We start from the raw sequence: 16,819 nt of genomic DNA, 5'->3' as shown, positions 1-16,819 counted from the left end.
AGAGGGCGCGTAGGGAAGAAAAGGAGAGGCGCTCTCCCCTTGAGGAGGAGAGAATCCTGCGCGCTCGAACCGCCGAAGGTGATGTTCCCCGCACAGCATAGCAAACCGTGACGACGGGAAGACGTTATCGTTACTGTCGGGATCGCTTGCTGGCCTCGACGAAGCGCCTCGCAAACATTGATTCTAGCAATCCAAGGATTACCCTGCAAATCGAGTAAGCAATGTTTCTAAGCATATTTTGCTCCAAGTCTTTGCTTGTTATTGCTCTAAATTATTTATTCTTTTAGGAGATGGCATCGTGTTCCGTTTTCCTATTTGTTTCTGTGGAATCGGACGCACCAGCTAAACTTCGCTCAACTTTCGTGCAGCGTATTTTAGCATCTGTCAGCTTGCATTCCGTTTTGAGCCTGATATTTGCAGAACATCTGAGTTCAATTTCAGGGAGGATTTCCCAGCACCTCGTGCCTATTACACGAAGCTTATACAGCTCGCTCGGTTGAAAGCCATCACCGTAACCGAAGTTCAGAAAAACAATGTTGGAAATATTATTCTCGTGATTTCGCATGAAAATTGCGACGCAATCGCTCTTTGTGTCTTTGTGCAGCATTTAGAGTAGTGTCATACCATTTCGCTTCCCACATAGCATCCAAGTAGTAGTCAAATTGGAGGTTAGCTTAGGATAGAAATTCGAACCGGTGATTTGTGTGCTTTATATAAGTGTACGTGAGCACTGAGAAATGCGACAGATAAAAGGTTTCCTGTTCCATATTATTAAATTAAACAAAAAATGCAAGTCTTTGCGGGATAGAAATGCGGTGTTAAAGACGTTTCATGTCTACTTTTCAAGGGAAGCTTGAGTATCCCACAAGCTTTTTTTCTTTTATTTGCCTCCTCTCTCGAGAAAATGCAAGTGCTTGAAAATTGGTGGGCATATTATTTTCACGCGTTCTTGCAGCTATGGTAATTCGGAAGCGTAAGTTTGCACAAAAGAAACAAAGTAACTGATCGGGTAATCCGGAACGCCAAAATTCCTATTATCGGTTCAAAAAATCATGCTGATCTGGGGTGACAATTTTCTTGCCAAAGAAGGGCAATAGGAAACATGCAAAGCTCTCTCCCGGACACAGACTGTCCGAACTTTTGTGTGAATGATGAGCTAACAGCATTAATTTGAAAGCGAGCTGGAATGACCTAATTAGGAAATCACACTTGGGTGCGCAAAACAATTTTATTTGCTATCGACTCGAGTATGCCTTCGCTTTTCTTGCTTCTCATTAAAGGAAGACATAGAATGGGGAAACGAGGTTAGAATCAAATGCAATACTTCCGCTTCACAGCTCTTCTCAAATGATATTAAAATGAAGAGCTGACGTTTAATGGCAAATTGAATAATTATATTCAACACAGTCTAGAGCTTAAACAAAAAGATACGCCTTTTGCTATATGGCGGCTTTTTGTTTTAATGCCTATTACATCGATTTCAATACGGAAGTCCTTAAAGCGAGTATTTTAAAGATTAATAAAGTGTCAGTTTTTGCAGACAATGCGTCCGTGGGGTATAAAAAAGGGAAAAGGAAAAAAAAAACGCAGGAAAAGGGGTGGGAGCAATGAGGGTGCAGGGTTTTCTATCTAAGGCCAAGCCCAGCCATAAGGCGATACAAAACCATACGGCTGTCTCCAAAATCACTCCCTCAGTATATCAAATCTGAGAAATGCAGCAGCCCCGCTTTTTCATTGCGGTCTGGGTAGCCGATTGTTCACTTTGTCAGCAGCACAATTCACTCACAACTACATCCTCATCACGCTTTCCTAGCAATGGCGTTGCCCGTCCAACTCCCGTCGCCCTTGGCACGCATCCACCCAGCAGAAATGCCCTGATTACATGTCCGCCTTTATCCGTTAACATTCACCCTCCGGCAAACTTCTTCAGCGCTTGTTAAACTTTCATTGCAACAAAAGCATGAAATGATTCGTCGAGGTGTAAGTAAATTAATTTCGTATAATTCTTGCATCACGGGTCTCATCATCTCGTAGTTGTCATCAAACCGCGCCGTTTTGATCCAGAATAAGCCCACAGGTCGGAAAGTACACGTCACGATGACAGCTGCCATGTACGTGATGTTTTAAACGTTGTCCCAAAAATATGGTCACTGAACTTCATGCTCTTTGATTTCAAGTCAAAATATTGCATTTTTGTTCGTTCCTCTTAAAATAGCCAATGACAACATTAATGAACTTTTATCACGTTTAGCAGTAAAGGCTGTTTGTTCATTCCCTCTTCTTTCTATTTCTATGTCCTAATAATTTTTTGAAATTGCCGGCAAATGAATAAGCATTTGTTTTTTCCTGTGGTAAACAAACGAAAAATAACAGCCGCGGGCAGTACAAAGTAACTCGCTCAGACCGCCGACACCAGCTATTTATGTTTCTTCATTGGCGAATGTAAGGGTTGACTTGTGAAAACTTCCACCGACAGGATTGGCTTCTGTCACGAAGAACGAAATCATGAGACATTATTTTATTTCGCAACTTAACATTAGGTATCATCAGCAGAAGTGCCCTAAATCTGGCTTCTCATTTGTTTGGTCGCTGAGGTAAACTGGTTTTCACTTGATGTTATAGGTTGCATTTTCACTATGTTAAATAAACGTTATTTACTTCTTTTACAGCCCCATATTTTTTTCTTTTGGTGTGTGTGTGGGGGGGGGGGGGGGGTGAATGGCTGACATTGGTTGGCAACTCTATCATATATAGTGAGTCATTATACAACTTCGTGTTCTACGCGGTCACTTCTCCAGAATACTCCCTGGTACGCGAATCCCCGTGGTGATATGTTCCTTATTGCTGGCGCTAAGCCATTGGCAAATAACTTCCATACTCTAGAGAAACCTAGCGCAGTAGTCGTAGGGTGCACATGAAGAGGTAGCATAGTTGAACTTATCGTAATTGGCCGATATGCAATCTGTAAGCTTAATGTGAGTTGGAAAACCGAATATTTTATTTCATTGTCTGCAGCAAGTAAAAAATAGGCTGCTGCATATTCTAATGCATACTTTAAACCTATTAGAGTGCCGAAACGATAATTGTTGCTTTCTTTTCCACTGGCGACTACAATTTTTCTGCACAGTCAGTAAAAAGAAATGACGGACGATTTAGCGTGGTCAGGCCAAGTACGAATTAGATGCTTCAGCACTTCAGTCTTCACCTCTGTTTGAGTTCCGGTTCAGGGCCATGATTTCAAGGTCAAACACACATCTGATAAAGTCTAAAAGTATTGATGAGGGGTATTCCTGGTAGCTGCGGACTAAAAAAAAAATTCGCACTACGTAACGCACCTTAAGGGGCTGCGTGGTAGCTGCGTGTTCAGAATCTATCCCGTAATAATGGAAGGCAACAGAAAACTCACAAGATACCACTGCGTTGCCCCTTTCGATGCCAACCGGCTAAGAGCGTGTGATATGAAGACAGCAGCCAATGATAACCGGTACGTTTTATTTTTAGTGTTGGCTCTCGGGATAAGACATGCAGCATTATTATAACACAGGGCAAGTGCCAACGATCACTCGTACAACTAGTAAACTATGTCGTGACATGTAACGGAATCATAGCGGATATATTACCTTAGAATATTTGGCAATAGAAAAAAGTTGTATTTGGCGCGACATGTCACGTTGGGTAATTTTCGAAACAACACTAGTATCTGCTCTTTGTTGTACTGTCTGCTGTTTGGAGATAGCCAAACTGTCAAATATTATTATTTGAACAGAAATGCGCCGCAGTTTGCACATAGGAATCTTCAGTGCCTATATTTTGTTACAAGAGAAGATGCTGTTTACATTTGATGCGTTTTGTCAAAGATGCGTTGTCGGAGCTTGAGTAGTCAATTTTCTTGCTCCAAATTTAGTCATTTTTTCCCATCTTACGACGGGCTGTCAGGAGCAGATGCCTATCATGATCACTGTAGTCTCTGCATGCCGCTCTAACAACACTGTGTTTCGCTGTTGCTATCGCCTACTGTCGACTCCTTAGCTTTCTCCAGTCTCTCATTATCTGATGTGGCAGCAGTTGATTGAGGCTTCAATCGAACGTGTGCTACTGCTGATGGGCGAGAGTCAAAGCTACTTGCTATAAAAGAACATCCGTTGACACGTCTAAATGTACAAGCCAGAGCGCATGTTTTGTATGGCGTAAATCAATTGACGAATCGGTCATGATGACATGAAGTCTCTACGCAGAGTTAATTCCTGTGTGTAATGGTTTCTCTTTCCTGTATACTTGTACGCCCAAAAGGCTTCTCAAAAATTGTTTGTTATGGATTACATACACTTGAGAGAGAGAAATAGAGAAAGAGAGAGAGAGAGATACACTTTAATGAAAAACAGAGAATTTAGTCGGCGCTTACATTTCGCTAGCATACTACTGTAAGTAGAAAGGGGGATTTGAGAGGGAAGGATGGAAAAGAATGGTGAGGAAAATAAAAAAATGAAGCAAGAGATAAAATGCGGCGATTAAATGCGTTCTAAGGAGCATCGTGGAGTAATGGTATAAAATTAAATGATGAAATGCATAATCCGACAAATGTGCTTTTATAGTTCACAGGGTGAAAAATGCCTGAGGGTAACATGCAAAGTGAATTTAGAGTTTGGCAAGAAGTCCAATCTCTTTCAAATACATAAATAAAAAAATTCATTGCGAGTATTTACTACCTAAGGCAGGCTAGGGGACCTAAAACACTGTTCATTGTTGAAATTGATGGAGTTTGCACTGGCTAAAGAATGACTCCAGATCTTCGAGCAGTGCCGTGAAAACTTAAAGGGCCACTGTCCAGGGAAGGTCCTTTTAAGCAATGGAGCCCAGTGTTTCGATCAGGTACCGGATGTAGTCTGCGCAAAATGCTACAGTGACACGCGCGCCGCAAAGCATCGAAAATGCAATTCAAAGCTCTCTCATGCTCTCCTTTGGGACGCCAGCTTCCCCGTTTTCTGCGCTGGCCCGACGGGCCACAGTAATGACGTACGTACCGCCGTCCATTGGTCCGTCTCGCTGACTGACAGGAGAAGGATGGGTGTCCACCGCTCGCTGCGCGCTTTTCCCTCGCCACGGCCAGACTGAACCCAGCGGCGTGCGCTCCCTCGGCTGGTTTTTCTTTTCTTTTTTTTTTTTTTCGCGCTTGCGGAGTGCCACGCCCCACCTCCCGCCAAACGCGGAGGAGGAAGGGGAATTTGTCTTGCGGAGGCTAGACGACCTCGGGCAGGAGAGTGAAAAACCTTTGGGAGGGAACGGAAGGAGAGAAGCATGACAGAATCGGGTGATTGCGGTGGCTGTAACTGCGTTATTAGTTACTCTTTTCAAAAACATTTTGCGGCCTTGCGTTCTAGGGGCGAAGTCTCACAGCCACCGGGGAAGAAAATATTTTCGACCGGAGGGTGGACAGTGGGCCTTTAAGCCATTTCTTCCTAACTAAATGCCTAACATACGTTAGTTGTTTGATATGATAATGTTAAATCACATCCAGATGCTGATTTTGGACCCACAAGTTATGCCTAACCAAACTTGGTAGACAACACTGGCCTGGGACATTCTGAACCGTTAACAAGATGACCATCTACAATTATTCCTTCGATGACAACTCTTCAACTGTCGAGCAGGTACGGATCACATTTCTTATCTAGCACAACATTTGCACTGCTACAAACAATAAATAAACAGGGAAAATCTCAATGCATCAAAAATTCACTATACGTTATAAAGCAGACCAAATCATTATTAAGCGCAATGTCCATACACTACGTTTTTATTATTTCAAGACAGATTCACTTTCGAAAAAGCAAAAAAAGAGTAATATTTCATTTTTCACCTGTCAACATATGTCCGCATTAAACAGCATAGGCGTTTTTTATTGACAGCCTATAACACGGAAAACAGCAACTGACTGATCCGAAACCTCCAGTGTCTTCGTCTTCTCTGAAAACCAGTAGACAGATATGCAGTATAAGAACTACAGTGTGACGTGACCTAATTTGTTCGTATATAAGCGTTGCTTTCCTAACTTTTTATAACTATTATTTTAAGAGGGTTACTTACGGATTATGCGAGTAAGTAACCGGTGGAGGTTCGTATGCAAGAGTGCATTTTTTTACTCTTCGGCGGCTGCCAGCAACCTCTGTAGACCGTCATGCGGTACTGGTGAATAACGCGGAGCTAGGGAGTTCACTTTACACCAGTGAGAGCGAACTCCTTATTAGCGATAGTTTCCACAACAGACAGCCTCTATTACAAAATGTCATGACTGGTCAGCAAATTGAAGCACATTACGTTAAGACTTCTTTCTACATATAGATAAAGCGAACCTTCGGGCTGAGGCTGACTGGTCGTTACTTATGTCGGCCGCAGATGTCATATGTCTAGCCGCGCCGCTTTGAGCCTACGGTACAGACATAAACGCAGAGTGCAACAGGTTCTCTGCTGTGAAATAAACACAACCATTGTAAGGCAGCGCAAATGCCATTTTATTGAGATGCCCTGTTGTTGCGCTGATGGCTACAGCAACCGACGACGCTATGGTGGCTGTCTGAGGAAGCGGTGCTGGTGGCCCCGTACACCATCATCTTGTTCCTGGCCGTGTTGGGCAACGGCCTGGTCATCCTGACGCTGGCCGTCAACAAGCGCATGCGCACAGTTACCAACCTGTTCTTACTCAACCTGGCCGTGAGCGACCTGCTGCTGGGCGTCTTCTGCATGCCCTTCACGCTCGTTGGTGTTCTGCAACGAGAGTTCGTCTTCGGCCAGCTCATGTGCAGGCTTATACCGTATCTGCAGGGTGAGTCGGCGAAGAGTTTTTTACATCACATCGTGCGATCTGAATCGCCACAATCCAATGCTGCAGCGATTTTGCCACCCGATGAACGAATTTATACCAATCTTCCCGTAAAGCGTCCCTCCGCGAGGCTCTCTCTGTGTCTTGAAAAATAAAGGAGAACAGATGAGGGAGAGCTGGAGACGATTCTACAAAGGATATTGGGCGTATGCCAATAGAGCCGGGTGACACTGTTCTGGCCACTACCACTTATGCTGAGCCCCATGTAGAGCCATCCTATATCCTTCTACTGCAGCGCTGAAAACAAATTGCTCTGGTAGGGAGAAAAAAATATAAAGGACAGCATCTTTTAGCAAGTGTATGATATTTTCGGACTCAATGCACATGATAACTAGCGCAAAAGACAAGCACGAAAAAGAGACAGACACCAGGAACACTGTCTGTCTCTCTTCTGTCCTTATCTTTTGTGCTAATTACCATGTACATTGAATATAAAGATCAGTAACTAGCTCAGTTGTCCGCTTTAAATGATATTTGCAGAAAAAGTAGATCAATAAAGATTGAAATGTGTTCGTAGTTTGACCAATAGAAACCTATATGTTCAAGGTATTTGGTACGACTAAGTGCTTTCAACTGGCATATTTGAATGACGAGCAGAGAGAAAAGCTGTGTCTTCGTAGCCTCTTCTGCAGGTCGGCCGTAAAGAGTGAAGATGTAGAGCAGCTTACAACAGCCATTACCGAAAACACGTTGCCTTACATTTAACAGTTTGGGAGACCGATTACTGCAGCTTTCATAATTTAGAGGTTTTCTTCGCTTTATTTCGAGTCCCACTTGTGCTTCCCGGAAAATTTAAACTTGGAATGTATTAGTTTTATTGTATGCGCTCTCTATGTGTCTCTATTGAGGAAACATTTTTTCCTTGTAAAGTTTCATTGAGTGATGCGAGTCAGCCCTTTACTTTAATGCGAATGTCTTCTGTAGGCTATCAGGTAAATGGAGTTATACCGCTTCATCACTGCTCAAAATCCAGAGTCTGTGTGGCGACAAGCGAAAGCAGCAATTTCAATTTCATAATTACTGAAGGATGTCACGGCGCCTCTGTGTCTTAAGTGTCCTAAATATTGCACATAATATATCGGCTGGTCAGACCACGCGATCCCACATTCCATGCCTCGCTGTTCATTGACGTGACCCTAGAGAAAAAAAAGATGAGGTCGCCGGAAACCAAAGAAAAATTCCCGACACGATGTTCACTTTACGCTAACACGCTAACACGCTGTTGCAGCGTGGCAGCGCTGGCACTTCCAACTTCGCGACACCCTCGGACCACATGAATCCACTTGTGCAGGAGAAGAATATTGCCTCTTGCGTCACTGAGGATGTTCTCGCTCGGGGCACCGCTGTACCGTATTCAACCGACATGAACACACACAATCTCTCGAGCGGATTTCGTCACACAGCCTTGGGGATGGGAAATGACATTCCTGAGCTACGGAGTTCCTCTTTGATCAGGGCGGAATTTGTTTCACTCGCTTCAGAATATTCGCATTTAGTGGTGGCTATTTTTGATGCATCCTGACGTACCGAGAACAGCGCAATATAGTTGTTCTCTTCCAACTGCGCAGCGGTGTCGGTGTGCGTGTCTGACTGGACCCTGGTGGCCGTGTCGGTGGAGCGCTACTACGCCATCTGCGAGCCCTTGCGCTCGCGCGCCTGGCAGACGCCTCGGCACGCCCAACGCACCGTGGCGGCCGTGTGGGTCGTCTCTCTCTTCCTCATGCTACCCATTGCGCTTCTTAGCCAGCTCAGGCCCATCAGGGACTCCGGTAGGTGCCACTGCAGCGTTTGTTATAGAATGTAGAGCTTGCGATAAATTAAGTGTTCCTCAGTTAGTGAGTTCCCCATAGTTGTCAGGGGCTGGACGGAAAGTTTACGGCTTACGTTTGTGGTTGCGCTGGCAGTCCGCTTGTCGGTGCTACAGGATAAGGTTTCAGCTCTGTCTAGAAGCAACACGTGAGCATGCACACTTGCCTTCATATATTGGCTATTATGCCCAAACTTTGTTTCTCAATGAGCACTTAGCTGTCTCTCGAAACCGCGTCATTGAGAGGTGGACAGATACAAAGAGTACAACATTTCTTAAAGCTTGATTGAATCGTCTTAGTGCCTTGCTTTTTTTATTGTTTGTTTGTTTTTTTCGCAAGATTGGTGAATCTGATAAAATACAGCCAGACAGAACCCCAGACATTGTGTTATCTAGGCGCAGCAGAGGAGCCCAACCTCAAGTTATTTAACTTCAGGTCACATGGATTTGAGCACGGCGGCGAGCAGATTGTAATGCAGTTGCGATTTCTAACTGGTCCGGACATTGTTAAAAACTCTTAATGATAACAAAGTTAATCACCCGAATATGTCACGCCGTTAAGTTTCTGCCCAAGCATCAGGATGAAAAATTCATGATAGCCCGCTATAGCGTGTTAGTTCATATATGTATGCAGGAGTCCACATAACCATTACCGATCCTTGAATACCCACGTTAACTACCTCATAAGCAATGCAAAACAGCTCTTGGCTGCCCCTGGTGCCATTTTGTTAAAACTCTGTTAATTACATCCAAAATTAAAACTGTCCAATCTCCTGCAGATCTAAAGAATGAATACGACTCAGCAATTTGGTACTCACCTCAGTTTACCTTTATCAATGCCATTAGAACTATATAAAAATTTCTGGTCGCTCTATAGTCTCTAGAGGATCGCGCCGCGGTGACTCAGAGATTAGGGCACTCGACTGCTTAACTCAAGAAAGGGGGTTTGAATCCAGGCCACGGCAGCCGCTTTTCGATGGAGGCGAGAAGCTAGGCACCCATGGGCTTTGCGATGCCAGTGAATTAAAGAAACCCAGAGTGTTGGAAATTTCCAGATACTTCTAGCACAGCATCTTTCATTACCCGGGTCTCTTTACGACGTTGAACTTCAAAAGAACAAGCCTTATATTCTCTACTTATTTTAGTACAACCAGTGTTTCATTCATTAAACATGCACTTAATTTAACCGATTTGTAGATTGGAAGAAAAATTTTGCGTTGATGCTTGTTTCACAAAGTATTCTTTTATAATTCTTCATTGAAACGATAACTTAAAGCTCAACCCACGTATAGCCTCTTAATTTCTATTAAGTGTTTTAGTTTCCCTATTCATCCTTATTCCTAACAAAGCGCAGGCTTAATTAATGCACGCCAGGAAGATAAGTACTAAAAGCGCTGACCCAAAATTTTATTGCTCAAGAGAACACGCCATTTGCTCTGCGGATAAAAAGATAAAAAAGCTATATGCAAATAGTTTGACCGTTTGTAAAAAAATTAAAATTAGTGGGTCTCAGATGTCTCTTAAGGGGAGAATGGCGAATGGCTTTCCTATCATCTGACTCTCATCGTTTGACTCTTAGCGGCGTCGTTGCAATGGTATATATAGTTATAATTGGTTTACAAGAAAGGAAAGGAGTAGTATCTGTCACACTGCAGTGCTCTAGAATATGGAGCACTGTAGTCACACTTTCTCCGGCAAGTGTGAGTTTGGACGGTACACCATCGCTTCTGTCGCGTGGCGTTCCTTGCCGCACGTTCAACTGTGGAATTTCAGATGGCAGGAACACTAGACAAGAGAACACATCTCGCGGAATCTCGTGGAATATGGCAGATCTCGCGCAAATTTTTTTTGCACAACTCTCGCGCACGGGATTTCATTCCATGAGCCCAGAAAGGTTTTCACCTTAAATAATCATGCCTTCATGGAGTCAGAAGGATGCATCTGTCCTTACAAAGTAAAGATTGGACGCGTACCATGTTTTTCGTCGGCCTCACTGGCTTTTTTCCGTAGTTCAGTGCCCGGCGTAGGGATCGTTTTTTTTTTTCTCAATTACAACCACTCTCATGAAACGGAAAAACAGAAAAAAAAAAGAGTAGTGCGACTGCAGTTATCGGGGCGATATTTGCAAGCTTGGGCGAGAAATTTTAATTCCCTTTGGAATGCCGGACAATGGCATTGGTTTTTCCAGATTCTTAATTTTTTTCTTCACTATTCGTCCAGCCTGCACCTGAATATAAAATAGCCTTGGTGTGGTGCACAGCAGGCTATTATATGTATATTGGATTACGCTGCTTTAAGAGAAGAAAATATATAAAAAGTAAATAAAAATGACTCCCGTTTTCTGCCTGGCTTTCTGCTTGCTTTTCACAATTTTCTGTCCAAATATGTCGAGCTCAAAAGGGCAGCAATCGAATTCATACAAGGGATGGCACTCCCTGCTGCGAATGTGGTCCCATAACCGTTCTCACCTTGCAAGAGATGAATATATTCTCCGGAGGTGGCGCAAAGAGTTTACGCCCTCTTGCAAAATGTATGTCGACGTAAATATGAATGTTTGTTGTTTTTTCGTCCTTGCAAAGAGCACGCAATTCTCGCCCATGAGTTCAGGCGTTCCATGCGTGAGGAAGCACATTTTAGTAAGACGATGCCGTTAAACGTTGTTTGAGCAGAGGACTCTCTTTCCACTCACCTAATTGAAGCCATTTATCAAGTTAAATTGATCATTTTTAAAAACTTGAATGGCTTGATTTTGTCATATTTCACAAAATACTTGCGCAGTGGCCTCCAGTTTTTTACTTCTTTGCTATGTTTAGAATTCATGCCTGAAAGCTAAGCGTTTATTGGCCGAGACATCGACCGAATTTTCATGTTCTTGACTAAGTGATCTGACTTGCCGTTGGGTACGCGTTCAACTCGCTTTTAACTTTATTGTTCAGGATACGTTATTTGAACTACTTGAACAGAATATAAGTTGCATGTACCGTTTATGGGTCAGTATAAGGAGGACCTCTTAGCAAAGAGGGAAAAGCTGGTGTCAGTTATCAGATAATCATGTTTGTGGTTTAACCTGTGTAATACCGTGTTGTCCACAGTTTCAATCCCTTGTATACGCAAGGACATCTGTGCACTTTTATAACTACTTTGACACGACGCTGAGCGATATCAATTCGTTCCGACTCGTTCTATTGCCAACTTAATTCATAGAACGACATTTGGTTTCTACATTGATGTTCGGAGATGTAGACAGCTTTGGTAGGCGTCTTCACTGTTTCCCCCTCATGAATTTGTTCTGGTACCCCTTTGCAGCGAAGATGAAGTGTCGGGAAGACTGGGGCGAACCCCTGTACGAGCGACTCTTCACGCTCTTCTTGGACGGGTTGCTGCTGGTGCTGCCGCTGCTCGTCATGGTGGTGACGTATGCGCGCATCGCCGCTACATTGAGATCGGCCATTCAGCAGCAGAGCGAAGCCTCTAGCTCGCCTCTGGCCGCCATCGCGAATGGTAGGTGTACGCGCTTTTTCCTACCATCAACCTTGAAGACATGAAATGATGGTAATGATGTCGAGCTAATAGGCTGAAACCTTTGCTTACCCTATGTTGTCAAGCTGCCCTTCAACGCAAGAAATAAACAGCTATTTGGTCTGGCCGCTTCGGTGCTTCTGCCACGAGCGACTTTGCACATCAATAACTACCGTCATATATAGTTTCACAATAACGGTTTTTACGCCTTGTCGCTTTAACATATATATTATTTCTGATGTTAGCGCAGAGTGCATGCCCACTTGAGTAAACATATAGAATGGTATATACTTGCGGAAACATGTAAATTTTGAGCCCGAGCCGGTGCCAGTTTATAAGCTTTTATGCATGCAATTTTCAATCGCTTCTGAGAACCAATATGCCTGTACTAAGCCAGCTTGTACTCCTACTCGGAAACTTGCGTGGAAGCAGATCGCTATCCACAATTTCACCATAGCAAGTTCATTAAGTTTCGCTATGGGCAACCGGCTGTTATAATACAGAACTTCTAGACAAGGTTACTAAATGGCTCAGCTATAGTTTTGCGGGGCTGAAGCCTTGCAGTGCAGAAAAAAACAGGGGTATCAAATCTTCCAAATGGCGCAGGCTCGGCATTCTCAGCCGTGCACCCCGCCCGGACATCACCGCGACTCTGGGGAACAACGAACATCCGGTGGCACCAGCGAGACCTGGACCGGTCATTGGCCACTAAGCAACGCATCATCCGCATGCTGTTCGTGGTGGTGGTCGAGTTTTTCGTGTGCTGGACGCCCCTATACGTGCTCAACACGGTGTCCCTGTTCCGGCCGGAGGTCGTTTACTTCGGACTGGGATACCGGGGCATCTGCTTCCTGCAGCTCCTGGCCTATGCCTCTTGCTGCTGCAATCCAATCACATACTGCTTCATGAACAGGACATTCCGCATCAGCTTCTTGGCCTTATGCCGCCGCAGCTGCGGGCAGCGCAAAGAGGCACTGGGATGTGCACGAATCTTGACCAAGCAGCAATTCGTGTACGTGCTTGGCCGCGATGCGCTGTAGACAAGGATTAGCGGAGCCCACCACCTATTACCGTGAGCGCGACCAAGTATTTTGTGGTCGTAGCAGCTAATGAAATATTTTTGTGAGAAAAGAGATCGTTCGGGACAAGGAAAACGTAGCAGCGGTTGACTCTGGCTATTCGGATGACATAGCTCGGTGCTTACGTGCCTAATAAAGGTTCAACCGCGGGAAAAATATCAAAACCAAAGTGTTGTTTCCCTAACCAGCAGAAAAGCTTCCAGCAGGGTCCTTATTTCGAGTTTACGTCCTTATCGAAAGTGTCGCTATCTCTCCGACGTCGAGTCATCCGATTGGCGGAAACACCAAAACCGGTGACATCCGGTTCTGGTGTTTCCGCCAATGATATGGCTCGAGGTCGGGGAGATATTGGCACTTTTGATAACGACGTAAACTCGGAATGCGGACCCAGAAAGGCTCCGTTAAGCATCTCCAGCGACGGAAATAAGGTCTGGAAAGCTACTGTTACTTGTGCGTTTAATTTGTGTGAATAATGAGAACAAGCTATATTTGTGCTCCCCGAAAGCTTTTAAACTCATGATATAAGCTTCTAAGCACCTCAAGAGTGGTTAATCTTTTAACTAGACTGAACTTGCACCAACCGTAAGCCCGAATTTATTACCTGCCAATATATTTTCTCTGCATGAGACAGCCAGGACAAAATATAAGCGTACTTGACAATTTCGCTTCATTGGAGCTTATAAGCATTAAAGGGAAGCCATGAGTTTGAGAACAAATATTGGGCAGTAAGTGAGAAACGAATAAAGGTGGGTGTGCAAAAATGAAAGGAAGTTCTAGGGTCAGTTGTCAATTCAGTGAGCCAATACATTAGCCTCCATATATCCGATTTATAAATAGCATACCAGTCGCTTATCAATTAAAGGAGCCACCTTTTGTCTATTGACCACTGTACTGGAAGTGCTCCATACCGTCGGTCGTTTTTTTTTTTTTTAAATATTAATTTGCCTCTTCGTGTATATAAAAACTCTAAATAAAAGATCCAATGTGAATAAGAGAGAGACTAAAACTGTACTGTGATGAGTACGGTTATGGCAGCGAACAAGGATTTATTCTCGTTTGCTATTAAATTCTCTGGTATCTCGTTTTGTTTCCTCTTAGTGGAAGCACAGACATTTACAAAAGACCATTTCGATCATCTGTCACTTATTCCACTCAAAAGAGTGAATACTTTTTGCTTATACCCGATAAAGATGCTTGACACTTTAACGGAAGGTCAGGGTAACAATAATGAAGGCCAGCTGGGATTCGGTCAGACATTATACGTAGTCGTAGAACGCGTATTTTGTAACTGATAACCTGAATATTTTCTTTGTTATTGCTTTCTCCTCTCAATGTCATTCGTTCCATTACTTTATTCTTGTGAATATGCTGTCACCCACGTTTGTCTCGCCTGGAAATAGAAAAATAAAAACACTATACATACTATCGTGTTTAGCTCGTGAAAGCCTCAAATCCTTACTTCCTGTTAAGCCAGCACGACACAACTCGCACTACTTGCTACATCTGGAGGCGAAACGAAGTGGCGTCCGTGTGCTGTGCGATGTCAGTGCACGTTAAAGATCCCCAGGTGGTCGAAATTACTCCGTAGCCCTCCACTACGGCCCCCCTTTCTCTCTATCCACTTTCACCCCCACCTTCATCCCTTCCCTTACGGCGTGGTTCAGGTGTCCACAGAGCAAGTGTGACAGATACTGCGCCTTTCCCTTCCTATGAACCAACCAACCAACCAACATCTGGATACAAAAAAAAAAAAAAGACAGGTTTCCCTCAAAGGAGACCTCTCGGCTAATGACGTCGACCAACTTTCATGAGATGAAAACTCAGTTCGTCCAAGCTATGGTGAGGTACCTATCATCAGTCACACCCTACGATGTCGCGTTAGTAGGTATAGGAAGATAAGCCACGATTTACTACATTTTTGGCGTCATAGGCTCTGCGAGTTCTTTTGAAGCAGAACGTTATAAGGGACACTTAAGCTCGGCTTTTAAGAATATAACACGATAACTTTAATTAATGACCCCGTTTGCGGCTCCCCTTGTAGTTCTTCGTTCGCGTAGATGCATTTCTGTTCTCTTAATCACCAATCCCTTATTCACGCCTATAATATCTCTCACATTCCCGGAAGCATACATTGCTAACCGACCATGCTATTAAGATACCGGTCATAAGTGACCAAACGACATAGATATAAAGCCCCGCCTTAATCGAGAGAGAGAGAGAAAGAGAGAGAATGCAGAGAGGTTAACCAGGAAAGCTTCCGGTTTGCTACCCTGCACTGGGGAAGGGGAATGAGGAGTTTAAAGGAGAAAGATAGAAGAGAATGATAGGAAAGTTAAGGCGGCGAGGAGCACAGTCACAGTTTCTCAATCAAGTTTGTGTCTCTCATAAAACACATAAGTGCTTTGAAGGCTTTGCCGTTAGACGCCTTCTATGGCCATGGGCCGAGGATTTTCTCCTCTGGAAAGGACGGCTGTCAAGATGGTCCAGAGCCGAACGCAGCGCATATCTTTCGCTTGAAAAAGCAGGGCACTCGCAAAGGAGATGCTGTGTGGTCTCTTCGCAGCCGCATCTTTCACAGTTAGGGCTATCCGCCATTCTCATCACATAAGCGTATTTTTTGGTGAATGCAACACCGAGCCACATACGGCACATCAGTGTTGTTTCGCGCCGCCCTTTGTTAGGGGGAACACGAAGGCTCAGCCCAGGGTCTAGTTCCCTGAGGCGTCGATTGGAAAATTCTCCTTTGTTCCAGGCTGAAAGCGTTAGCTCCGCCGCTAAGGAACGAAGTCGACAAGCTGCGTCAACTCTAGATATAGGAATGTTCACTGTAGTTCAGTCGTTGTGTGCAGAACGGGCAACTTGGTATGCCTGGTGGTTTCCCTCAATACCGCAATGTCCAGGTAGCCACTGGAAAATTATATCATAACATTTTGATGTGGCGTCGTGGTGTAGCACGCGGATCTCTGTAGTTAGTTGTTCATGTGATCCACGACGTAGCGCAGCTTGAACGCCTTGAATTGCTGCTTTCGAGTCCGTAAAAATGGACCAGACACCTGGAAGTTCCTGGCCGATGTATTCAATAGCTGCACGTAAGGCAGCCAGTTCCGCACCAGTTGAAGAGGGGGGGTACGTCGTCTTGATCCTCAGCACGATGGACCTCGACGGTATCACTACGGACCCCGCGGAGCTTGTTGAAGCAACTGAGCCATAGGTTTAGACGAGTTCACGATTATTGTGCATAGAATACAGGTGATCCAACGTCATTTGCTTCAAGGCAGGCAATGGTACACCCGTTTTCTTTTTTACTCCCGGAATAGATAGGTAAACTTTCGGTTCATGTAGGCTCCATATGAGTAAACTCGGTCTTGAAGCTGGAGTGAACTGTGAAGGAAGGTAGGTGCGATGAGCTGCTATGGTTTTGGCAAATGCAGTATGTGGTCTAATTGTCCGTCCGTACTTCATTTAGGAGATTAATGTGTTTGATTCGGCATCGAAGAGCCCTGAAAGCGTAATTCCTACTCCACTTCCAACCTCAAA

At 44.3% G+C, this 16,819-nt stretch overlaps 1 protein-coding gene across 1 annotated transcript; it reads left to right on the top strand.

The window, feature by feature from the left end:
• Positions 1–5,597: 5,597 nt before the first annotated feature.
• LOC146191237 (cholecystokinin receptor-like) lies at positions 5,598–13,243 on the top strand. Its single transcript, XM_084600293.1, has 5 exons — positions 5,598–5,648; positions 6,547–6,820; positions 8,446–8,646; positions 11,991–12,185; positions 12,810–13,243. Exons 1-5 carry the CDS (start codon positions 5,598–5,600, stop codon positions 13,241–13,243), a joined length of 1,155 nt encoding a protein of 384 aa, XP_084456419.1.
• Positions 13,244–16,819: the final 3,576 nt, after the last annotated feature.

This window comes from Amblyomma maculatum, chromosome 4 (genome assembly GCF_055883805.1).
Source record: "Amblyomma maculatum isolate TAMU_Amacu chromosome 4, ASM5588380v1, whole genome shotgun sequence".
Taxonomy (NCBI): Eukaryota; Metazoa; Arthropoda; class Arachnida; order Ixodida; family Ixodidae; genus Amblyomma; species Amblyomma maculatum.
This window is presented reverse-complemented; position numbering and strand designations above follow the sequence as displayed.